This window comes from Lissotriton helveticus, chromosome 7, assembly GCF_964261635.1.
Source record: "Lissotriton helveticus chromosome 7, aLisHel1.1, whole genome shotgun sequence".
NCBI classification, from domain to species: domain Eukaryota; kingdom Metazoa; phylum Chordata; class Amphibia; order Caudata; family Salamandridae; genus Lissotriton; species Lissotriton helveticus.
In genome coordinates, this window is record NC_136068.1 from 1,689,961,863 (window position 1) to 1,689,989,480 (window position 27,618).

General features: G+C 43.1%; 1 protein-coding gene across 1 annotated transcript in view; it reads left to right on the forward strand.

Annotated features, from left to right (window-relative positions):
- Positions 1–27,618, forward strand: part of LOC144769637 (alpha-tectorin-like) — a 355,087-nt gene that overhangs the window by 247,564 nt on the left and 79,905 nt on the right. Inside the window, exon 15 of the mRNA XM_078653811.1 lies at positions 2,244–2,406. Coding sequence (XP_078509937.1) covers positions 2,244–2,406 — 163 coding nt within the window. The remainder of the gene's footprint in view (positions 1–2,243; positions 2,407–27,618) is intronic.

Here is a 27,618-nt window from a genome sequence, read left to right on the forward strand (position 1 = left end):
TCTATACTGAAACAAGCGAGGGGGTGCAACCTGTTCCATGGGCCTCTATAGCAGGGATGTGGCGTTTAGGCCCTGACAGCATCTTTAACATTGCAGTACCCGGGACTCCTGACAGGATAGTAAAACTTCCATTCATCGCGCCTGCCCCATGGGCTTGTGGCTGTCACTCTTTCACCTGGCGCTCTTCAAAGGCCGTCTGCGCTTGTGCAGCATGCGACTGTTGGTGTGAGCTGGGCTGGCCCGGTGGGTCTGCGAGGATGTCACTGCTCCCCCTCATTTTACAGCAGTTGTCCAACCCCTCATCCTTCAGCGAGGGCCCAGAATATGCAGCATTACATGAGAGCACTATCAGTGTGTGGCCATCCCGTTCATTACTTAGCTCCTCCTGACGCTGCCATTCCTAATTCTCTGAAAGTCTTCATCATCAACCCAATATATAAAAAAAAAACTAAAATGATCCCTCTTATCATTGACTCTTTGTTCTTCTCGAAGTGGATGAAAAGTGGCATCCCTCACTGCTTCTCAACGACCTCCAAGACTGGGCGGAGAGCAATGCACAACTGTTCTGGTTCCAAATCACTTTTAGGAAAAAACATTGTACACAGGAGAACATTATTCTGCTCTCTCTGCAGATTTAGAAGCAAACACACAGCAAGGGTCAACACTGATATCTGACTATATTACATTTTTTAATCAATGAAGCAGTTCGCTGTCCAAGAAAATCAAGTAATGCATCAACGCTCAGCTGGACCTACTTATTCCTCACTCCACAGAAAAGTGCAATGTCATCAAACTCTTCAGTAACAAAAATTTAAATGATCTAACCACATCGACAACACAAAGCCTTCAGCAATTCTTACTCCCACCCTTTCTCTTAGAGTCTAGCAATGGTCAGCCTTCAAAGTATGTCTGTCCCAGATCTGGCTTGTATAGTCAACTCCCTCAAAGCCACTTCTCATGAAGGTAATGTCTTACCATCGTCCTTCATCAAAGCTTTCTTTGGGGACTCTCTCTTACCCTTAATTACAATTGCCAATGCCTCTCTCACTCCAGGCATCTTCCCAGAAGCTCTCAAGATTTCTCAGATCTTCCCACTCCTAATGAAACCTACACTAGACCCTGATGACCCCTCTAACTACAGACCCATCACTCACCTAAACTTCTTCAGCAAGATCATTGTTCAATTCCAACAGTACATCCGTGTTAACCATCTCCTGCAGGACTACCAGTCTAGCTTCAGATCATCCTGAAGCACAGAGACTGAGACCTACACATCATAGATGATGCCCACTTCACAACAGTTGCAGATGATCCCTGCCCCCTGATATTGCTGGACCTCTCAAATTCCTTTGACACAGTCACCCATCCAACCCTCATAAGCACCCTGGAGTCTCGAATGGGATTAACTGCAATGTCCTTGACTGGTTCTCCTCCTACCTTGCCAATCAACACAAGTTTGGTCACCTAGATTGCCCAAAGTTACTAAATATCCCTATCACCTGTGAAGATCCACATGGTTCCACACTGTCTACTTTCATCTTCAGCCTTCGGCTTCAGAACTAGTTTTCAAACACAGTGTTGTGAACTTGCTAGTGAGACTACATTAACTATAACTCATCTCTCTATCATGCACATTCTTCACATAAATTATGTCATTTCAGATTTCATGAGTGTTCTTATGAATGTTATTATTAACCATGCTACAAGTGATGTAATATGATAGAGAATAAGCTGTGCATGTGGAAGGCGTGAGTTATAGTTAATACATAGTCTGGCTAGTGAGTGAAGAACACTGTGTAGGAGGTCTGTGAGTGATTGTAAGTTTTAGGCTGGGTACAAATTATAACTTTAAGGTAAGACTATAACTATCAAATTACTAGTGTTTGTGTAGTTTACGTTGTGTTTGTTTATAAATAAGAAATTACGTTTTCCTAACTCTCTCAAACTAGAGGTAATACCTCAGACAAAACAAGAGACTACGCAAATTAAAGGCATTTGAAACAGTGGGCTTACTTATGTGTTTTTTGATCATGAAGGGCTCTATGACAGAGAAGACATTGAGACCAAATGCTCCCTGTCAAAACACTAGTTAGCTCTTGAAGAAGCATATTTTTGTGCAGGCATAAATTCTGACTTTTGTAAATACTCCCCTAAACCCCACATACTTTCACCCTCTGGATAACTCCAAGCACCTTTTCTGAATAAGCACTTAGTTTAATTTTGAGGTTTTATTTTTATGCCAGATGCCCAAACCCGAGAGAAGGACAGATAGTCATAGAAGAGGATGGAGTGTCTACTATTGGCCGATTCTCCTTCAGTGTTTTCAAGTTCATTGATCAATCCAAACAAGTGTACCTGCACTGCAAAGTCCAGCTCTGCCGAATTCAAGAAGTTGCTTGCACCAGGGTAAGCATGGTGTATATTCATAAACATTCCTTTATTAAGACTGACACGCATTAAATCATTTTATAACTAGCATCTTACATGTTACAAATCGTACATAGGCCAAATTGCAGAAGTTTGTTTTCCTTTCAGAAAATGGTAATGGCAGTGTTGTGCTGAGATAGGGCTATGCTACCCCTTCCTGTTCCAATATTACAATAACAAAAACTTGCTACAACGCGAAAACTATTGGATTTACAAGCTTGAAACCTTAAAACCAATGGGAATAAATGACCGGACGGAGTATTGTTGTTATTTATAGAGACATTGTTTGAATCATATGCACTAACATTGCATGCTAACACTGAGTTTTTTTCCCCATTTAGAGTCGTGGATAAAACGTATACGTATACGTATAAACGTAAATTTTCTGATCGTTTTTAAACCTTTTTTGAAGGTACATGCGGAGTTTATGTTGAATTTCACCTTTGTGGTTATTATTCGTTTATTATTAATTTTTCTCCCACAAATTAGGATTGACTCTTTCTTCACTTGCTATTTCTTTTGTATACACTCTGGTTGCACCTTCCAAGATGGCCCCCATTTAGGCTCACATAATAGTCCTGTCTAGCTGTTGCTCACTTGCACGAGGAGGAGCTGACGACCACAAACGCCCTCCGGTAAGTTATGATTGATAGTTTTTTGGCGCTTATATTCACACCATTTTACATTGGGTTGAGACTATGGCCCGTGTTAACAATGGTTCTTAAATCACGAATGGATATAATGCTTAGGCACAAGTTAATTCGGCGTGCACACACTGCGGCGGAGCAAGGGTGACATAATTCAGTAATAGACACCTGCACGATGTTTTGATGGGCTATGTTTGATCGGCTTGGCACTTATGTTTACATCGTTTTGATCTTGGTACAGACTATTGCTCATGTCAACAATGGTACAAATCGATATATTGTTTAGGCATAAATTATTGTTAATCCTACGCAGTGAACCGAGCATCACACAAAAGATACTTGCATGGACTTGGCACCTTTGAATACGTTCCCATTTTTACCCGTTTCTTCTTAGAGGAAACAATCACACACTGATACTGGTCACTCATATTCACTGATATCTCTGAATGTTTACACAATTGGCACATTCAAGCACATTATCACCGGTTTTGGAGTTAATATCACACGTCATTATTGGCACACCTTCCCCGGAATCATCTAGGTCATTGCTACTGCATGAATTCCAAATATATTTTCCTATGGTTCCTTATGTATTAAACACTTGATTTAATGTTCAGACCCCAGTTCCCTGATGAAGGCTACTAGATAGCCGAAATTCATTGGATTAAAGGCTGGGAATAAAAGGCTGGAGATTGTGATTATCATTTGAATGGAAACATTAAAACAATACATGATAAAAGAAAAAAATAACAGAATGAAATAAAGAGAATTCTGGAGCAAATCGTTGGTATAACTTTATTTTTGAGAAGTTTCAACCCCAGGAGGGGACAGAGCTGTGACCAGGGGAGGTCCCCCAATTAGGGGCACGCTTGTCTTGACTATTTTGGAGAAAGACATCTCTAAATATGAAAGATTGTATATTTCTTCTGATAATATAAAGTATCAGAAACAACTTAAAAAATTGTGATAGGAATATAATTCGACATTAAGCGAACATGCAGGCATACAAATCCCTAGCACTAAAGCAAATTTATACTTTTAAGCAAATCAATAAATAACTTAACAATTAGACATGATACACTATGTACACAAGCTATTCACTCACACTCGGGACAACTTCTAACATCCTCGAAAGATATATTGAATGAATTTCAAAAATATTATTCTACTTTATACAGTTACCCAGGTATGGTGGATCTTAATTTTATTGAAGACTTACATTCATATAATATGCCTACCCTTACTCAAGATTATATACACTTTATCTGAACTCCAATCTGCTATTAAATCCCTTAATTCTGGTAAATCCCTTGCCTGTTAAGGCATCCGCTGAGTTATATAAGACCTTTACCAGGCACTTAACACCTTACTGCCGCACTCTTTGTACAGATTTAAACAATTACTCTTTTGCCGTTTTTTTTTAAGCTTTAATTGTAATTTTTCCTAAACCAGACAATGATCTTACCATTATTTCTAATTATAGGCCAATCTTTCTACTTAACCAAAACTGCCAAATACATTTTTGCTACAAGCTTAGGAGCAATTCATGATGAAAAACAGACTTTCTGATCATAATACTAGGTTAATTGTCTATAGAATTGCGTCTATTCCATCTATAGAATTACCTACTGGATTATATGCACTAGATGCAGAAAAAACATTTGATAAAGTCAATTGGCAATTTTTATTCAAGGTTATATAGTTTGACATTTTGGTTTACCATTTATTACCATGATTAAATCCCTCTATAAATCTCTATGTATCCTCTATGTATCCTCTATGTATCCTCTACTGCTAAACCTTTAGTTAATAGACATATCTCTACCTCATTTTCCCTATGTATAGTTACTAGACAAGGCTGTCCTCTCTCTCCTTTACTTTTCCTTTTTGCTATGAATATCATCATAACTCTCTCAATTATTCCATACTCAACAAAGGTATAAATATTAGCAATATCACTCTTAAACAGGAGCATATGCAGATGATGTATTATTATTTATTTCTGACTCAGAATCATGACGTTCAGTTACTTTAGTTATAATCAATCTCTACTTACTGTCTGAGGTTCCATATTAAACATTACCAAAACTGAATTATTTCCTTTAAATGTCAATTGCACACCAGATATGATTAAGTAATACAACAGTCTTAGGTAGCCACATAAGTTTAAATAAGTGGATATTCTCTTTACCAATACTCAATGGTGAATCCCTTATACACAAAGGTACAACTAAAATACGTAATTGGTCTTCACTACACCTTACTTGGTGGGGTAATATTAAATCAATTGTACTCTAAATACTATATATGTTATCTATGTAATCTATCTATGTTCCTACCTCTTTTTACAAAGCAATTCAACAAATAATATCACTTTTTATAGGAAATGGAAAGACCCCTATAATACATTATGCACACCATGGACATGCTAATGCTAATGCTGGTTTGAGATTACTTAACTGTTATGATTATCACAATGTGTTTATTGTATGACAAGGCTCACATTGGTTTCAAAATACTGTGGGATCTTCTACTCCCTGATGGATAGAACTTGAGAAATTTATAGTTCAACCTTTTCCTCTATAGTTTATATTGGCTCTTTCCAATACCATATCCTTTCCTATAACTTCTCCTATTATAAGAGCAACTGGAAATGTTCTTATGTTATATGATGCCTTGTTTCCTAATACCAATCGCAAATACACACAAACCTTTCTTTGGTTTAATCATATGATAAAACTACCCCAATAGTTGAGGGGGGGGGAATACATTATTTCAAAGGCTTTTATATTTGGCACCATGTGCAGCAAACACTAAACTTCACCATGAGGTAAATCTACAATTTGTAGAGAATTTCCTTCTGATTAAAACCTTGTTATTATGGGTTTCACTTGGGCCCAAGGATGAGATTAGCTTTATCAGAAATATAATCCTTAACTGTGTAACCCTGGATAAAGCCCTAAATATATGGCTATTTTATATCAACTCTCTTCTGGGTGAATTGTGTAACTTGTCAGTTTGCTCTGATATTACCCATTTTACATCACTTACTGTAAGACCTGGCATTTCTTGGAATGACTACCCCAGATTATTTGCCTCTACCTCCTCTATTTTTGGTGCTGTGATAGATTTTGTTTTGCCAACTTAGATGTTTTGGACACTTTGGCACTGCTAAACAGTGTCAAAGTGCAAGTGCTCCCTGTATAAAGTGTAATGGTAATTGGAGTTCTATGATTGGTTTGTTAGCCTTATTAGTAAAGTTCACTATGTGTGCCAGGACTTTTAATGCAAATGCTACTAGTGGGCCTGCAGCACTAATTGTGCCACTCACACAAGTAGCCTTAAAAATGGAACACAGGCCTGCATGCAGTTTGTTAAACTGCCATGTTGTTCTGAAAAGTGCACTCACTTGCCAGACCTTACCCTTCCCTTTCTATGCACATCAGACACCCCTATGGTGGGTCCAGGGTACTCCCTGGGCAGGGTGCAGTGTATGTGAAATGTAGGACATGTGCTAAGGTATGTATCATGTCCTGACAGTGAAATATTCTCTATTTCGTTTTTCACTGTTGAAAGGCCCTCTTGCCCATAGGATAGAATGGGAAGGCTGTGTAAGATGTTTTCCAGCCTATCATCCCAAAGGCGTAAGATGGAAAGGTGAAGTTTAGTATGCCTGAACTCAAAATGTAATAACACATCTTTTTATTAAGGTAGTTTTTGCCTTGTGTGTTTAGAAGCCACTCTTTTAGAAGTGGCTGAGTTTTTGTGATCTAACATTTATGTGTGCCCTGCCTGGCTGTGGATTGACTGTCTGGATTTGAAAGTGATATTATCTGAGTAATGTCTTGACCCAGTGGTGGAGGTGAGACATGGAGTGTAGGGGGAGGAGAAGCCCCTAGAGGTGAAGAGGCCTGGGTTGCTGCTATAAAACAATTGTCCCATCTCATGCTGAGTGATTGAGAATCCAGACCCTCACTAATCAAAGGAAGACGGTGTCACTGGCAGGGAGGCACCCAGGCCTGCTTTGAGCAGGGGTCAGTGCCCCCTGAAACACAAAGACTTCAAAGCCATTGAGGAGTATAATTATGAGACCTGAAGCCCCTGAACTTTGGAGAATGGCTTTATCACGTGTGAACAAGACTGGAGCTACTTCATGGTCAGGAGGACCTTTGCCACGGACGAAAAAACTGAATAGACTGAAGGAGAGGACTGACCCTTGCTGTGTGTTCTGGGGCTGGCCTGCAGTTTGCTGTTTTAACCAAGGAAAGGCTAAAGGGACTTTGCTGTGTGCTGTGTTCCCCTGCTTCAAAGGACTTTGTTGTGTGCTGTTTCCTGAAGTAACTCATCCCCAAGGGCCTGAGGTGAGCTGGCTCCCTGTTGCAGAAACTCAGGAACACAAAAGTTTCCAGGTGAGACTCAGTGGCACTGTGTGCGCGTGCTTGTTGCAGCCTGAGACCCTCGTAAGGTGTGCCCTGTGATCGTGGGGACCTGGGGTCCAAGCAAGGATCAGCGACGTGGTGTACGTGTGCTTTGAGCAGCCTGAACCCCTTTGTGAGGATTGTCCAGTTATCATGTGCACCGGAATCCAAGTGAGTCTCAACGACGCTGTGTGCGTGTGCGTTGTGCACCTTGAGACGTTTGTGAGGATTTGCCTTGTTATCATGCATCCAGAATCCAAGTGAGTCTCATTGACGCTGTGTGCGTTGTGCACCGTGAGACCTTCGTGAGGATTTGCCTTGTTATCGTGCACCCGGTGTTAAAGTGAGTCTCAGTGACGCTGTGCGCGTTATCTTCATGCAGCCTGAGACCTTCATGTGGAGTGCCCAGTGATAGTGCACCCGAAGCTCAAGGAAGTCTCAGCGATGCTGTGTGTGCCCTGTGGCAGCCTGAGATCTTCGTAGCAGTAGCAGCCCGGACCGACAGCCCTGGAGGAGCTGAGCCTCCGGCCCGAGCCCACCGTTGCCAAGTCCCAAAGATTGCACCAGAGGCCCAAACCGCTGGACTAGGAGAGGAGAGTGAGTTTGGTAACGTGTGTTGATTCCTGGGGCGTGGCGCTAGCTCGGAGGGAGACGCGCTTGACCTCTCTTTCAGTTCAGCAGCGCGAGCCTCTGCTTCGGCTCGTATTGAGGCCCGTATTGCCAAGGGAGAGGCAGTACCGGGGCTGGAGCGTGGAGCTGCACTTTTTGTGTTATACCATACCCGTGTTGGGGACAACTGTTGTCCTTGCTACCTGCGAGTAAACATGAGTGGCGGAGAGACCGCCTGAGGCACTGTGATTGGTGCCGGAGTGTAGTACGGATTACTCCATTTCTGCATAACGGAGTACCTGATTGTTGTGTTACACATTGCATCATTTCTGCATAACGTAGTACCTGATTAGTGTGTTACGCATTGCCGCTTTCCTGCATAATGAACTAGCTGATTAGTGTATGACGCATGGCATTGTTTCTGCATGATGAACTACCTCATTGTCGTATGACGCATTGTATTGTTTCTGCATAACGAACTACCTGATTAGTGTATTACGCATAGCCTTACATCTGTATGATGACGTGCCTGATGGTTGTATTACGCATTTCATTATTTTTACATTGCAAAGTACCTGATTGTTGTGCTATGCATTGCATTATTTTTACATCGCAAAGTGCCAGATTGTTGCGTACGCATTGCATTATTTTTACATTGCAAATGTGCATGATTCTAGAATTACAATGTGCATAACATGGTGTTAGGATTACAGTAGAATGTTTAGAAGTGCTCATTATTATCGCCAGAACTTACAAGGGCTGGAGAAATATTACAAATAAGCACATGTTGGATTTATATTGTGTGGTCTTATCGTATATCTTTTTATCTAAAGTTTATACTCGTTTTTTTATAACTCGTGTGGAGTCCCTTTGTGGTGTCATCATTGGGTTGCTGTGAGCGTGGTTGCAAATACTTTACACATTTGCCTTGTAGATAAGCCTGGCTGCCCGTGCCAAGCTACCAAGGGGGTGAGCGGGGCTATTTCAGAAGGTGACCTTCCTTTCCCTGACGTTGAACTGCGGGTGCCTATTTGGCCTAAGGTACCTACCTCAGCCAACCAGGGATCCCGGGTCTAACACTTACCAAGTAGGATCAAACAAAAAAAATTCTAAGTTAGGCTTGCAAACGTTTAGGAGTAGTAAAGTTAGGAATCCTAACTATAGGACTCCTAAATGCCTTTTGTGAATACCGAATGTCTTAAAGTTAGGATTTTTCTGAGTTTAGGAGTAGTAAAGTTAGGACTCCTAACCTTAGGACTCCTAAACTGAGAAAAATCCTAGCTTTAAGACTTTCGGTATTCACAGAAGGCATTTAGGAGTCCTAAAGTTAGGAGTCCTAACTTCTGTGAATACCAAAATGAGTAAGTGCCTTCTGTGAATACCAAAATGAGTAAGTGCCTTCTGTGAATACCAAAATGGTAGTAAGTTTAGGATTTTGTCTTAAGTTAGTTCTGTGAATCGGGCCCCCTAAGTTGAAGACTTTGATTCCAGCACAGAAAGGGCATGTCCCTTCCAGATCCCTTGATGCGCACTGCCAATTGGAAGTAAAGGAAGGGGTAGGAGAGTCCAATAACGGAATTTCAAATACAATGACTTCGCTAAAATGAGCTCAACCTCATCAAGGAGGGGTTCCAATTTAAACTCTACTTTAAAATCAAGCAATGCAGACGATAGGGAGCCTGATCCCACTAGCCCAAAATATGTGGATAGCATATGCTGCCAATACAAATGGTTTAAGGCAGACTTGGTTACCCCACTGCAATCTGAAGGGGTAGTCCAAAGTCTCTCGCAGCCTATCTGTATAAAGGATTGCTTGCTATCAAGTGACCCAATGACATCCTCTGGACCATGCCGATAGGAAAGAAGGTCGTGGTGGGGTGGGGTGGTCACCCAATTTCTGCACCAATAGAAAAGTGGTCTAAGCCCTATTTTTGCACTGAGCGCCCTCTGTCCCAGGTCTAATCACAGGAGAATGAGCAGGGTACTTACAGGAAGGTTGGTCAGTGAACCCATAAAACACTTTTCAACTTTGTCCAATGAGCTGCTATCTTATTGAAATATATCTAACACACAAAATTTGGGAGGGCCTGAGAGACATTTAGAGACCTGCATAGGTTGTATCTCCCTGTACCAGTATATAAACAACCTAACAAACCTATGGGTCTATCAACTGAAAATCTAATCAGAAAATTATATTCAGAAAATTATATCTCAGCAACTCATTGGTATACTGAGATGAAATCAGAGAACAGGATTCTGACTCAAGGCGTCATACAGAAGATGGTTAACCTCGTGTTGGCAGAGTGAATAACTATGTTTGGATTCCCATCAATATCATGTGTGATCAATATTATCATATGGTCCTCCGTCCTGGGTCTTGTGTCTCTAGATCACCGAGACAATTGCAGTACCCTTCACGGACTCATAGTTCACATGTACCAACATTTAGACAACCATAAGAATCTGATCTGACGGGTAAGTGCAGTGCAAAAAAGAAAAGTGCGTGAAATATAAAATAGGATAGAGAATCTCATTATAGTGTTTTATTCAGCCAGAACCTATTCCTAATTAAAACCAAGAACAGCGCAAAACATTATTCATGCAGTTTAACAAATATATGCATAGGGGCCAACATGTTTCAGCCTTCACGGGAAATGAACCCTAGGCTTTCGTCAGGGCCTCTGTTCTTCTATCGATGCGACTGCAAAAAAATAGTGTTGGTGAAAAAAACTCAATCAAAAGAAATATTACAATGATATATTTCTAACAGTAAAGGATATAAGTCTCCATAAACTGTGACTTCTCTCCTCTGGCACCTGGTATCTATGTTGGATCTGTGGAGGAAGAAGTAAAATAAACACACTGTACACAAGGAAATAACCACCTGAAAGTAAAAGGGCCGTTCCTTTACTTTATTACCCTGAATATATGTCTAACTATAGTACATATAACCACTCACCCAGTTTGCCCGGGGAAGAGACCTCACCTCGTCCTGGACCTGGCTCAGGCGTAGTGAGACCCCGCTCTGAAAAGCAAAAGTAAACTGGAACTGAACATGGGTTGCAGGACTCACTAGTCCTATCTAATCCCACTCCTAACATGTACCAGTGAGTTAGCCTCGCTTTTCAGTCTGACACTGTGATATTAAGATCCTACTCTCTAGGACATCAACCATCCCTTCACATATCTACTGCTCCTCTTATTTTCAAATGCTTCATAAATAAAGGAGACCCTCATTAGACCTCCATTATACACACAAGATGGTCTGTATGTATCTGTCTTGTCCATAACCTCGTGGTTCTCAAAAAGTCTTCTAAAGTAAAGAGATGGAGGGCCAATGTGACCCCTTACCTGTCCGGCGTTGCCTCTGGCCGTGGCTGAGACAGGGGGAGGCAAAGAGACAAACTGTAACGCTCTATTTGACTGGTCCCTGGATAGCCCCTCTAGCAATCCGATGTAGTTCTTTTGTAGTTGAACAGATGTTTGTGTAAAAGTTCTGTTCAAAAACCAGAGCGATATCTCTTGTTCACATCTTATAGCCCAAGTTTCTGAAACCCTCGTTTAATGCATTTTTTACAGAGATCGAAAATTTTTCGAAAATAACACTCGATTGCGTGATCTCGCGATATTGTCTTGGACTACAAAGTGACGTCATAGCGTCAGATATTGTAGTTCTAATCACCGTTTTAGTTGATTATTGTTATGGTTTATATAGTTTTTTGTTACACTTATTCAGGGATATTGTGAGTCTAATCCGCTAGCCTTATATCAACGCAACTACCAATACCGAGTTTTAAACCGTCTCGGTCCATGACGGTAAAAGTTTCGTGGTATCGCGGGGCTTGTCAGAACTACACGGTGACATCACTGTGTCCCCTTCTGTAGTTCATCTTCCATAAAACTCATCGCCGCCTAAACCTTAACAGGACTACCAGGTGATGTCATGGTGTCCTACCTGGTAGTTCTATTTCCTAGCTATGCCCAAACTCAAGAAGGGCTTGTATGTCCCAGTTAACAAATTGGTTAGGCATTAGTATTTAGAGTTCAATGCATGCTATCCAGGTCCCGTGTTGGCGCTACTATTATTCCATATTAGTCGTCTACACTGTAAAAGAGGTGAGACCCTCGAGGGGCACGCAACCATAACAATAATCAACTAAAACGGCGATTAGAACTACAATATCTGACGCTATGACGTCACTTTGTAGTCCAAGACAATATTGCGAGATCACGCGATCGAGTGTTATTTTCGAAAAATGTTCGATCTCTGTAAAAAATGCATTAAACGAGGGTTTCAGAAACTTGGGCTATAAGATGTGAACAAGAGATATCGCTCTGGTTTTTTAACAGAACTTTTACACAAACATCTGTTCAACTACAAAAGAACTACATCGAATTGGTAGAGGGGCTATCCAGGGACCAGTCAAATAGAGCGTTACAGTTTGGCTCTTTGCCTCCCCCTGTCTCAGCCACGGCCAGAGGCAACGCCGGACAGGTAAGGGGTCACATTGGCGCTCTATCTCTTTACTTTAGAAGCCTTTTTGAGAACCACGAGGTTATGGACAAGACAGATACACACAGACCATCTTGTGTGTATAATGGAGGTCTAATGAGGGTCTCCTTTATTTATGAAGCATTTGAAAATGAGAGGAGCAGTAGATATGTGAAGGGATGGTTGATGTCCTAGAGAGTAGGATCTTAATATCACAGAGTCAGACTGAAAAGCGAGGCTAACTCACTGGTACATGTTAGGAGTGGGATTAGATAGGACTAGTGAGTCCTGCAACCCATGTTCAGTTCAAGTTTACTTTTGCTTTTCAGAGCGGGGTCTCACTACGCCTGAGCCAGGTCCAGGACGAGGTGAGGTCTCTTCCCCGGGCAAACTGGGTGAGTGGTTATATGTACTATAGTTAGGCATATATTCAGGGTAATAAAGTAAAGGAACTGCCCTTTTACTTTCAGGTGGTTATTTCCTAGTGTACAGTGTGTTTATTTTACTTCTTCCTCCACAGATCCAACATAGATACCAGGTGCCAGAGGAGAGAAGTCACAGTTTATGGAGACTTATATCCTTTACTGTTAGAAATATATCATTGTAATATTTCTTTTGATTGAGTTTTTTTCACCAACACTAGTTTTTTGCAGTCGCATCGATAGAAGAACAGAGGCCCTGACGAAAGCCTAGGGTTCATTTCCCGTGAAGGCTGAAACATGTTGGCCCCTATGCAGATATTTGTTAAACTGCATGAATAATGTTTTGCGCTGTTCTTGGTTTTAATTAGGAAGAGGTTCTGGCTGAATAAAACACTATAATGAGATTCTCTATCCTATTTTATATTTCACGCACTTTTCTTTTTTGCACTGCACTTACCCGTCAGATCAGATTCTTATGGTTGTCTAAATGTTGGTACATGTGAACTATGAGTCCGTGAAGGGTACTGCAATTGTCTCGGTGATCTAGAGACACAAGACCCAGGACGGAGGACCATATGATAATATTGATCACACATGATATTGATGGGAATCCAAACATAGTTATTCACTCTGCCAACACGAGGTTAACCATCTTCTGTATGACGCCTTGAGTCAGAATCCTGTTCTCTGATTTCATCTCAGTATACCAATGAGTTGCTGAGATATAATTTTCTGAATATAATTTTCTGATTAGATTTTCAGTTGATAGACCCATAGGTTTGTTAGTTTGTTTATATACTGCTATCTTATTGCCCAAAGCCTTTCTTATAGTCAGAGAATGACCATCCATTGGTCATTCTGTCAGGCTTTATGTACTTAGCATCAAGAAGGTCTTCAATACTGAATTGATCATCAAATAATCTCTCTTTTGGGCATGCCCTCGCTACCCTGAGCAAGTAATAAGGACCGAATTATATGCTGAAGCTTCAGCCACTCATTTTGCTTTCAAACCATATATGATTTGTGCAGTCTTTCCATCATGTTATTCTTTCTCCCTTAATGGTCCTTGACGGTCATCCACTAAGCATATAACTCTCTGCTTTTTATTGAGTAGAAGCGCCATGTTTGCTAATTGGACTGGCTCTCACTGATCTGTCACCCTGGTTAAAACAATATATTTGATTTCTCTTACAAATCTGCTATAAGTATTCCGTTGTTAAGCCCACTTTCATTGACCATTCCAATGCCTCAAATTTCACCCAATTTCTCTACTGCACTTTGTACAGTTCTTAAACAGTACTGTGTATTTACTTTCTCCCTTGTAGTCTAGTTATCCCCAGGATCATTCTGCTGAACAGTTTAAAGGAATTAAGGGGGTTTTGTGTCAAGGAAAGCAATGAGTTCCCGTACCTACTTGACATTTTCCACCCAACTCTAATATATTTTTTCAAGGGTGAAATGATAATCTCTAGTTCCATTTGGGTATTCTGAGATTCAATTGGTGCCCATCCCCCACCCCGTCCCCAGCTATGATTGTGGGTAACTACTGCTCCTTCTTTCAAGTTGTGCATGCTCTCTAGAGAGAAAAAGAGAGAGAGAGAGAGATAGTTGCATATGTTATTTCACAGGCAAGTCAAGCAAGTACATTGTGTGAATTGTGTCCTCTAAAGCACATACAGAACAAAAAAGGCGGTTCGTTTCTGAAATAACAATTTACATGTGGCTGCTTTATATGACTTTGGTCTGAACCCAATAGTGAAGTAACCTAGAGATTTCAGCCCGGCAATATTACCTTAGACCCAGCTCTGTCTTTTGTTGTTCTGGATGACCAGCATCTTCACAGAACACAAAAACGAGTCACATGGTGCATGCCAAAGTCTCTGCCCTCCAAAGCCCCTTAAAGATATTCTGGAATACTTTACACTAGGGATGCCTAGTTTTGAACTCTGGTTGGTCCTGATTTTCTGACAGTGTCCCGATTGTGGAGAAGTGTGGCTCACTGGTTAGAGCGGCAGACTCTGAAGCAGAGATCAGGCCCGGGACCAGGGTTCAAGTTCCGACATGGCAGGGTCTTGGGCTCAATGTCCGCGGACTCGATAATTCTCGCCTCGGTGCCTACTCTAATCATGGGTCCCACTCTGCAACTCTAGGCAATAGCTTGCTTAATCTCCACAACGGCCCCAACAACACTGGGATGCCTGGCTTCACCTTGGGGGTGCCCAGGAGGGGCATCTCACAGGGAGAGCCAGGAAGGGTTCCACAGCGTTATACAGCGCCGGGACGCCCTGTTGCTGGGGCAGCTGTGCGCTTTACAAGTATACTACATTTACATAGTGATAAAGATACTGGCCCTCCTGAAGCTGTACTTTGTATAGACCTTAAGGAAAAAGCCTGTTGCACCCGCACAGACTGATGCTTGCCAGCCACAGGCTTTCTCCATTTCTTTTCAACTGTAGGACAAAAACTAGTTTTTCAAGAAGACCTGCTAACCTCTGCTCTCCATGAGGAGGCAGCTTAACTGCCTGCTCTGTGATGTGGGGAAAGAAATCGTAAAATAAGTATAACAATCAAGGCACATCAGAATACGTTTGTGGGGCGGAGGGTTTGAGGAAATAAGTCAGAATACTCGTGCAGCCCAGCTGGCAGAACTGACCCATGGGCCTGTCCAGTACATGAGGGCCAAGCACATGGAAGGAACATTTTCTGCCTCGCATTGGACATAGGCCATACCCTACCCACCATTATGAGAGCACAATAAAGCCAAGTTACAGCACTGGAGAGACACAGAGGCTTTCTATCTTCCCCCTAGATCTTTGATTAGTAATCCATTGGATGAGGGAAAGTCACCCAATGCACCATTTGAACGATTTGTGCGGCCCTTAAAATTCTAAAATTATTGTGGTTTTAGGATTGTAGTTGTGGTTGGATCCTGTCGCTAATTTGAGATAGCCAATTCCAAACATTGAACCAATGAGTCACGTGGTCCCTTGAGTGCCTTTGTCAATTAAAAATCCTGAATGTATCTGTCCAGTTTTAATGATGCAGGCCTATGAATTTAAATGCCAGCCCAAACACACCAGCAGTTGTCCATATGAGAAAATATTGAGACAAGAGACCAGTTAGGACCGTAACTGGCCACCCATAATTGTGGACCAGGAAACTGGCCATGACAACCGGACTTCCTGTGGCCCCTTTAATTAGACAGTTTTGAAAACTAGTCCCATGGATTGTCAGCCACTTGGGCCTCTTGCATACAGGGCTTATTTTCTAGTAGGAGAAAGTACTGGCAGAGCACAGCCAGCTTGATACATTGTAACATCCCTTCTAGCACATTGACTACACATAATCTGCAACCGCCAGGCAACAGCATATAGTAGGTGATGGCTGCAAGCCTTGTCCATAAAAAAGATAACGCTTTATATGACACTGCAGCAGCAACAGCATTGGATACTGCTACAACCTCTGAACGTCCTTGTGCTACATCAGGTCTCGCACTTGCTTCGCTGGATTCAGAAAATGTCAGGACTTTCTCTCTGCTGTTTTTAGATTCAGGAACCTAAGAAGGGTCCATTTTTGGGGCAATCTCTCACTTGACTTCTTTCCACTTTTTACCAGAATTCATGAGAATGGGATGAGGAACGTGCTTTTAATCATCATAATGTAGCAGTGGGCGAGCAACTGAAGATCAAAGGCCCTCCTTCCCCCTGGCAATCCCTAGCACAATAAACCAACAGACCAAACAATCCACCTATCTACCTCCCAGGTACAAACCATAGGATTTAGAAGAGAGAAAAAATAGAAGAAAAGTGTAAGTGGCACCTCTCAAATTACTTAACCTAACCTGTTAGATCATGATCTTAAATATGCATCATATAAAAACTTCTTGCTATGCTGATCAATTTCATATGTTAACAGGCAGACTTTTGTTGAGTGCAAATTACAGACTTTTACCCACATTGTGTCAAAATTACACGAGGCATAGTTATATTAGATTAAAAAAAGTCTTCTGTTATTATCAATTTGTTGTGGGTTTTTTTAGGGGCGGGGGTTTGTCCCCATATCACCAAGAATTACTCAAATACCCATTGGCACAGATAACACCTATAAAGGCGTTTCGGGTCCAGGTGCATTTCTCTCATCTAGTGCTTGGGAGCGGTCTAACACCTTGTAAGGAGAACCTAGGTGTAATCATCAGACTGTTTCACACTGCCTTTTGTTGTGCCACTTTTCAAAATGCTTCCACATTATCTCCCTCTTCAAGTTGTAGTTCGCTTTATCCAACCCACACATGTGTGCTACCGCTGCCAGCCAATCTTTTACTGACGGGGGCTCAGCCACCTCTTGCATATTTCCCTTCTGGCCAGTAAAATTAAGCAAAATAACAGTGCTCTTTGTTCTTTAATAAGGATGTTGCATCCTAAGTCACTTATCTCCATGCCAAACAATATCTGAGATTCACAAGTCAGTATTCCCTTTAACACATAACCCACATCTTGTCAGACCAGAGCATTCCACGGACATGTGTATGTCATTAGCCTCCTTATGACCACATCTTGGGCATTTACACTCAATAATATTCTTGAGTTTTGACATTTTCACAGGAGACCCACAGCACCAATGGAGAGTGGAGAAATGGTTCTTCCTTAATGTGGCAGATCTCACAGTAGCATATAGTAGGTTCAAAGAAACTTGCCATAACTTCTCCAGCCCCTGATCAGCAAGTCACGTTACCAGGCTTCATACAATGGCTCTGCCCTCCTATCTGCTGCTGTCACCAAGTTCCAGTACCAATTGGAGACTTCCTTTTCCATAGGTCGAGTGTCCTGGAAGTCGTTCTCCAGCAGAGAGGTTTCAACCTGAAACTTGTTCTTTCGTTTTATCGACAATATTAGCTGGATGTACCTAAATTTGGAAAAAAGGCTGGACGTTCTCTCCCCCCACTGTTCCCTTGAAAGCGATACTCCTTCACTCACAGGTCCCCCATCTCACAATTACATCCCTTCTAAAAGATCCCTACAGCCAATCATTAAAACACCCTGGGGTGGGATCTACAAAGCCTCGTCTAGCTGCTTCTAAATTATTGGCTCGTCGGTCTTATGGTGGTTTGGGATTACCATCCTTAGAACATATTTCTTTAGCTTTACATCTTTTACAGCTAGTTTACTTACTTCCAGGTACAACAGATCCTCCACAGTGGGTCACAACAGACTATTCTATACTTAATCGAAGTGATGGTCTAGATTTCCTTTATGGACTCCGTCTTCCACGTTGCTCTCCCCTGCATCCAATAATGCAAACTACTTATCAAACATGACAACGTGCACATCGTATCCTCCGAGTTAGGCACCGATTACACCTTAAAGCCACACTCTGGGGTAATGAAAGTATTCGTATAAGTGGTTGTGCACTCCAATGGTCTAGTTGGAAATTAAGAGAATGCACACGATTGATCAACTTATCCTAAATGGAGAACTAAAATCGTTTGATTCACTTAGTGAAGAGTTTGATGTCCCGCCGCATCAGCTCACACATTACTTACAACTGCAGTGCTGTCTCAAATGATATCTTGGTTCTTCTCCCTGGTCTCTAAATTCTTCACTCATCTTAGACTACCTTCTTACTTGGAGTCGACATAAAGAGGTATTATCAGGCCTGTATGGTGTCTTGATTCACCACCTATATATTCACAACCACTTCGTAAAGCTCTTCAAGAGAAATGGCAAGACCATCTACACATCATTATTGAAGACGGTGCCTGGTCAGGCATGATAGAAGCCCTAGATAAGGGTACCCCGAGAGGCTTGTTTGAAGTTCTGCCTTTTTAAGACCCTACACTATTGGCATTGGACACCTCTAAAATTACAAAGAGCAGGACTTCCACCTCACTCTAAATGTTGGAGGTGTACTGGAGTTAATTGTGATCTTCCCCTTATACTCTGTGACTGCCCTTCCATGCAGAATTTTGGGCTTATGTCGGGAACACACTAAAGGATTTGATCACTTCTCTCCACACTCCTCTTACCCCTTCTATTATTTTATTACATGATTTTAGAAGTCTTATTAGTATTACACGCCTGCAACACAGTCTTTTACATACTGCACTCTCCACAGCTAAAAACTGTATCCTGCGACATTGGAAATCATCTAGTCCCCCTACACAAGAAGAATGGATGGTAGAATAGATTCAAACTGCTTCTCATGAACATATTTATAGATTACAGGATCAAGAGGAAATTTTTCAGCACATTTGCGCTCCATTTCTTCACAATCCTTGAATTCTATTCTTTCCACTCTTATCATACAATATAACCTTATATTCTAATACTTCTTTAATTTAAATATAGTCATTTACATATATTTATACTTTATTATTTACCTAATTTTTGTTTATTCATTTAGGTTTTCTCTATTACCTTTTCCTTTTTCTACTCTACAAAACTTGTATTACTTATTTTCATATATATATTGATATACTAAAATTATTTTCTTCATTTGCTCTATAATTTTATATAACTTATCTATTACTTATTGTTTATTATTATATATGATTTATTGTTACTTTGTATGAACACAAGTTATTTTGGAATACTGTATACATATTCTTGTTTCTATGTATTGTTAATTAATTTTTCTCAATAAATAAATATGAAACAAAAAAAAACACCCTAGGGTCCCTGGCGAGTCCCAGATTGGAGCAAGTGAACTATAATATGGAATACCCATGAGGGTTCTGATATTATACCACAGCCTAGCAGCTCCCGAGGGACCTGAAGTGCAACCTTTTCCAAACATTTCGGGGAACCAAATTTATACAAACAAATGACATTATGTCTACCATTAAGCTTTTCAATAGTCTTTCTATCAGACTCGCATTAGGTTCTCTGAATAGCCCCCTATAGTCCTTTAGTTGAAAGGCCTACAATATAGTTGTAAATCTAGTAAGGTCAGTCCTCCTTTAGATACTTTCCATTTGAATTTTTTTCCCCAATATCCTAGTGCCTCTGAAGCTCCAGGTAAACCTTCAGATTTCTCTTTGAATTTTTTTATTGCCTTTTTGTTAAAAGTTAGCACCTTGGGTGCTTGGGCTATTCTCCTCCTGTGCTGGAGGTCAATGAAAATGGGTGTGGTCATGACGAGCTCAGCTCTTCATGAGTACACGAGCACCGTGCATCATAACGAGCTGAGCTCGTCATGAGCATCGAAGGGGTTAATGGAATTTGATCAAGTAGGAAAGTGCATTTAGGCAGGATGGTCATCTTTATCAGATTAACACAACTCTAGATTGCCAAAGGCAGGGTTTTCCACTTATTCAAGAAGTCTTTGTATTCTTTATTGACCCTATTTAAGTTCGACTCAGCCAAGTTCCCTAGGCCTTTCACCACCCTGATACCTAGATATTTAATGGCTTCTCCTGTTGTATCTTGGGTTAGTATCTACAGCATCTGATGTCAATACAATTAGATCATCCACATACACAGGCAATTTCTTTATAAATCCACTGCCACTAAAATGAACTATACTGTTGTTTTGTCTAAGGGTTTTGCAAAAGGTTCTATGTACAAGTTAAATAAAAGATTAGATAACTGACACCCTTGCCTTGTCCCTCTCATGATCTTCACATGCTCTGTTAAGCTTTCATTAACCAATATCTTATCCTTCAGGGAGTTATACAGCATCTCTAAAGGCTGCCCCAGGCCTAGGTGCTTCAGTACTTCTTCCAGGTGAATACAGTTGACTTGATCAAATGCTTTTGCTGCATCTAATGTGATCACAGCTAACAGTATTGAATTAGAGGTAGCAAGATCTATCACTCCCATTAGGGTGTGGAAAAGCTCATGCAGATACCTTTCTCCCTGAATCCGTTCCAATCGTTTTACATGAACTTATATATTTGCCTGGCCAGTCTCTTTGCCATGATAGCTGCAAAATCTGTATGGACGCAATTTAGCAGAGATATTGGCCAATATGACTCACATCTATAAGAGGGTTTATTAGGTTTCAAGATTAAGCTAATAGTAGCATCCTGACAGAATGCTGGAGGCAGGGAGTCCCCTTTTAAAATACTGTGAAAGAAAATCTTCCACTCTGGAGCTAATATTTCCTTCAAAGTCATATATTCATCATTGGGGAGACTGTCCGGCCCTGGTGCTTTAACCTCCTTGCATTTACTTAGGACATTTTCTATTTCTTCTACCACTATATCTTTACTGAATGCTCCTTCTTCATCACTCAGCTTGCCCAGTTGCTTGCTTTCTAACCAATGCTTAAACTCACCAAGATACAAATTACTGCTCTCATAATATGGATCACTAAAAAAGTAGTGGAAAGTTTTCCCAATGTCTAAATACTAAACCCTGTTGATTGGACACTCCATGATGTTGATATAAAATTCCTATTCTGATCATCCCTAACTTTCCATGCCAACATCTTACCACTTTGCTCCCAATATTCATAAGAGTGAACTTTGCTGACTTTCCACCTCCTCAGTATTTGATTTTCAAACTGGTTTACTAATGTATCCTGGTTTGCCCGCAGAGTTTGACTTTTAACTGTCCTGTCCTCCAACTTCCATTTAGGGTCACTCAACTCCTTCTAAATTTCTGAGATTATCCTCTCCAACTCATACATTTCCTCCTCTCTTTTCCTATTTCCCTAGCAATTTGAGCATATCATTTGCGCCCTTTATGCCTTGTACGCATTCCACATACGGTACACCTGCCAACCCCATCTTGGAGGTGAAGAAAGCTTCTAAAAAACTGTCAGGTCGTACAGGTCGTCATGTATTTTTGTTTGCTCACAATTATCACTTTACCGTATGTAACGTAACGTTTGCAATTTTTTGTTCGTGTAATGTTCTCAGTCTGTATCATTTCTGTTCCTATTGTGAAGCGCTCTGACGCCTTCGGGTAAAGTTCGCGCTATATAAAATTGCATAAATAAAATAAAATAAATAAATAAACAGTGTTTCTTCTTCTTCTTTCCGCCTGCTTACTTCAACCTATAAATAGACTGCAGCATTATCAGATAAACTAATGGGACGATGTACCACCTTTCACATTTTTTCCAACTCTTTCCTACCAAGTAGGAAGCCTTGAAAAGCGGTCACAATTTTTAGAAGTAAACTATACTCCCTAAGTTCCCCTAACTTACTCCTCCTTACATCACACAACCCGAGTTCACTAATCATCAACTTCATAAATGGGCGGCATTTTCAAGCGCTCACTAAATACAGCTGATTGATCTATCCCAAGCATTGTCTAATAACACATTGAAATCTCCTACTATTACTATTGGACAATTATATTCCAACAGGTTTGAGAAAACTATCCTCAAGCGTACTGGGTCATCAATATTTGGACCATAATAGTCAGCACAGGCAAAGACCCTTTCCTGTATCCTCATCTTCGCAATAACTCATTTACTCCTAGTGTCAGCTGTATAATCCATAACCTCTACCTACATTTTCTTTCTTACTAAAATGGCTCCTCCCTTTGAACAACATGTTTGACTTATGCCTACCACTGGCTCAATCCTCTTTATCACCCCACAAAAAGCTGGTAGCTCCTCCCTCAGTATGTGTGTTCCTTGGAGGATGATTTTGTATGCACCATAATCGCTAAAAAATTACCTCACCAACCACTGCATCTTCCTCCCCCTTAAATGACATTCCTTCTCATTATTAACCCGTTGTAGTCATCTACCTTGGGACAAATAGAATCCTAACATATTCCAGCACCACCCCGTACCACTGCCTAATAGATACATGCGGACCTTTATTGTTTTTTGCCCTATGCTCTCCACCCAATCTGCCCCTTGTATCACCATCCTTCACCCCCCCCCCCTCCAGCCCCGGGGCACCCTCCCTAATTCTTTTCTGACATATCTACTGTCCGATTTTTAGCATGCAATGTGGGCCAGCCACTCATACTCCACAACTGGCCTCTCACCTGTCCACATCTCTTCTCTCTTGCTTTAACTGCCTAATGTATTGATCCACCTCTTCTAGTTGCCTGAAATTATGCATGGTGTTATTGTGCATGATATTTAGTAGGGTAGGGAATTTCACTCTTGCTGTTGCACCCAGCAACTTTAACTGATCTATTCCTTAACCCAACTACTATTGCCTATACTATGTCGTTTTAGAGACGTCTGATCTAATAGTGAAAGTGTATCCCTTTTCCATCAAAGGTCCAGACGTTCCACAGGAACGCCATCCGTCTCACGACCAGCACCGACAACACCCTGACCAGAGCCGAACACCTGCATTTCCAGATCCACACCAACCCGAACACCACCCTTAGAGGCACCCTGATCTACCGACCTCCGGGACCACGCACATAATTCAGCGAGGACATCGCCGACTTCGTCAGCCCGCATGCCCTCCCCTCCGCTGACTACATCCTCCTGGTGGACCTCAACTTCCATCTGGAGAACAACAACGACCGCAACACCAGCACCCTGCTCGACAACCTCGCCAATCTTGGACTCAAGCAGCTGGTGTCCACCCCCACCCACCTCGCCGGACACACACTCGACGCCGTCTTCTCATCCAGCAAAGACGTCGCCTTCAGCCACGCCACAGAACTCCACTGGACGGACCACAGCTGCGTCCACTTCACCTTCAAGAGAACGACGACCCACCACCACCAGCAACAGGCCGCCCGCAGAAGCTGGAACAAGATCACAGCAGACCAGCTCGCTACCTCCCTGAGCCAGCACCCTCCTGCCAGCTCAGCGAACCCCAGCCAGGCCGCCGACAACCTCACGAAGTGGATCAGCATCTGCGCGGACGAGCTCGCCCCGCTGAGGACCCCGCCCAGCAGACCCGGCAGCAAGAAAGCCCCGTGGTTCTCCGACGAACTCAAGAGCTCCAAGAAGAACTGCCGAGCCCTCGAGAAAGTCTGGAGAAGGGAACCTACACCGGACAACAGGACCACCCTCAAACTGGCCACTCGGAAGCACCACCAGCTGATCCGCGCCGCCAAGAAAACTGCATTCAAGGACCGGCTGGACAACAACGCGCACAACAGCAAGGAACTCTTCAACATCGTGAAAGAGCTATCCAACCCCAGCGCAGGAAACAACGACATCACCCCATCGCAAGACCTCTGCCACTCCCTCGCTTCTTACTTCCACAACAAGATCGCGGACATACACAACAGCTTCAACAAACAACCAACGCACACCATGACCGAACAACCACCCCCCACCACCACCCTCAACGCCTGGACCCCGATCAGCACCGAAGACACCATCCGCACGATGAACTCCATCCACTCCGGATCACCGACCGACCCCTGCCCTCACCACGTCTTCAACAAGGCCGACGCTGTCATCGCACCCCACCTGCGAGACATCATCAACACATCCTTCGACACCGCCACCTTCCCCGAGAGCTGGAAGCACGCCGAACTCAGCGCTCTACTCAAGAAACCAACAGCGGACCCCACCGAACTCAAGAACTACCGCCCCATCTCGCTCCTCCCGTTTCCAGCCAAAGTCATCGAGAAGACCGTCAACAAGCAGATGGCCGCCTTCCTCGAGACGAATGGATCCCTCGACCCCTCACAGTCCGGCTTCCGAGCCAATCACAGCACCGAGACCGCCCTCATCGCCGCCACCGATGACATCCGAGCCCTGATGGACAACGGAGAAACAGCGGCCCTCATCCTCCTAGACCTCTCCGCGGCATTCGACACTGTCTGCCACCGCACCCTAGTACAGCGCCTCAGCAACGTCGGAATCCAGGACAAGGCGCTGGAATGGATCATCTCCTTCCTCGACGGACGAACACAGAGAGTCCGCCTACCACCGTACAAGTCAGAGGCCTCCGAAGTCATCTGCGGCGTCCCTCAAGGATCCTCTCTGAGCCCCACCCTCTTCAACGTCTACATGAGCCCCCTCGCGGCCATCGCACGCCAACACAACCTCAGCATAATCTCCTACGCCGACGACACCCAGCTGATCCTCTCCCTGACCAACGACCCCGCCACCGCCAGAGCCAACCTACACGAAGGGATGAAAGAGGTAGCCGAGTGGATGACGACCAGCCGCCTGAAACTGAACTCGGACAAGACGGAGGTCCCCATCCTGGGCTCTTCACCCTCCGCCTGGGACGACTCCTGGTGGCCTCCCGCCCTGGGCACCGCACCCAAACCGACAGACCATGCACGCAACCTGGGCTTCATCCTGGACTCCTCCCTCTCCATGACCAGGCAAGTCAACAACGTCTCCTCGGCGTGCTTCAACATCCTACGCATGCTACGGAAGATCTTCTGGTGGATCCCCACCGAGACCAGGAAGACCGTCACCCAGGACCTCGTCACTAGCCGACTGGACTACGGCAACGCCCTCTACGCCGGTACCACCGCCAAGCTCCAGAAGAGACTCCAGCGGATCCAGAACGCCTCAGCCAGACTCATCCTCGACATCCCACGACACAGCCACATCTCCGGACATCTGAGAGACCTTCACTGGCTCCCCGTCAACAAAAGAATCACCTTCCGCCTCCTCACCCACGCACACAAAGCCCTACACGACCAAGGCCCGAGCTACCTCAACAGCCGGATCAACTTCTACGCTCCCAAACGCCACCTCCGTTCAGCCAACCACGCCCTCGCCGCCGTCCCCCGCATCTGAAGAGCAACTACGGGAGGAAGGTCCTTCTCCTACCTGGCCGCCAAGACCTGGAACTCCCTCCCGACCGACCTGCGCCTGACCCAAGACCACCTCTCCTTCAGGAAGAAGCTGAAGACCTGGCTGTTCGAGCAGTAGCGGCACCCCCCCTCCCCTAAGCGCCTTGAGACCCTACGGGTATGTAGCGCGCTCTATAAGTGTCATTGATTGATTGATTGATTGATAGACGTTAGTGTCGCTCCAAGTATCTGCTTTTTTACTGTGCTGGACTAGCTTTAAAGGAGTCCTGGTGCACTCTCTGAGAAATCTATACCAGAGTCAGCAATTATTCCAGACTCCTCCAGGAGGCTTATTATAAATGACTTTATATCACCACCCTCTGTCGTTCTGTGACATTGATAATTCTTAGGTTGTTTCTCCTTGCACTGTTTTGAAACCTCTCCATCTTTTCCAATATCTCCCTATACATTTCCTTCATCTGCTTTATGACAGTAAAAATTCCTTCCGCAGTAAACCTTAGTTCATGAACTACTTTCCCTAGGGCTTCAGCATGCTCTGCCAGAGAGTCTAGTTTTTTTCAAATGTTGCACCTGTATTTTGAATACCTCTCTGATTTGTTTTTGATTTCTCAAAACCCTCTTTAATCTTAACTCTCATTTCCTTAAATACTTGTCTCCACACTCTCCCTTATTGCCCCATGCAAGGCCAACTCATTTAGGTGTCCTATCTCACTCTCCTTCTGACTTTTATCGCTGAGTGGAGGCATCTTTTCCCCACTAACTGGCCAACTGACTAAGATCAAGTCTGTTAACAGCAAGTGGCATGTAGCCGGGACACTATATCTTAAATTGCGGTAGCTACCATGCCAATAGAAGGGCAGTATTGGACCCGTGTATCCTGTACACATTCTGTTTGTTCACCACATTCTATATTAAGCATCTCATAAAGCTACTGATGACCCCACAGTTCCACTCGAAATGTGGTCCACCACATATCCTACGAACACATTTGTTTCCAGTTTTGGCCAAATCAGACCATTCAGGCGGGAAGGAGCCTGGTCTAGTAGTTTAGCAGGGAAAACATGTATTCTTTGGACGTATGCATTGTGTGACTAGCAGGGTGACCAACATGTACAAGAATGTCTTGCATTGGTAGTCCGAGCTATTTCTACATGAGCTGCCTATCTTACAATGCACAGCATTACTAGTCTGGTTGCCACCATCATGCCCCTTTTCACCTCTATCTGAGGCTGGGGTCTCTGCTTTTGCAATTCGAAGACTATCACTTTCCTTGCAGATTTCCCTCACCAGAGAGGTGCTGTGCCAGGTGGTGTGACCACAACTTTCCCCATCTTGTTACAAATGTTACAATCAGTGAGGCTCGCTGATCCAACTCCTCCTCATGATAAATGGGAAAGTGAGGAGCGTCTGAGATATTCTCCCCAAAGCCAGATTAAATCCTCTGCACTGATCTTCAACACTAAAGGCATTGCAGTGAGGGTGTGTACATATTAGTAAGCCCTGCCAACAGTGCCTGATGCATGTGTGATCTTGTATACTTTTACAATAACCTGCATGAAAGGGCATAGCTCCCTGACCCTTACTCCTAGCCATGTCAAATCACCGTCATCTGAATGGGATCTTTTCGGTATGTCAGGAGACTTTACAAAACTTGTGAGGGCCACAAATTAGGTAAAGTAAAGCCGAATGCGCTAATACATGATCCACCACTGAAGGAGCCTGCTGCTTTCATACACACAAACCAAACAGAGTGGTTATAGGCCGTCTATGACCACACAAGTGTAAATGCTCAAATCTTCCTATTCAGCGCTGCGCCCAAAAAAAGACCCAACTGCACACAAGCCTTGTACTGTAAAAGAAAAGTTGCAATAGGGAGCCCCACAGCCTGAGGGTCTTTTGATAAATGTTTCTAGATTCCTGCTGTAGTATTTAGAGCCAACCAAATTT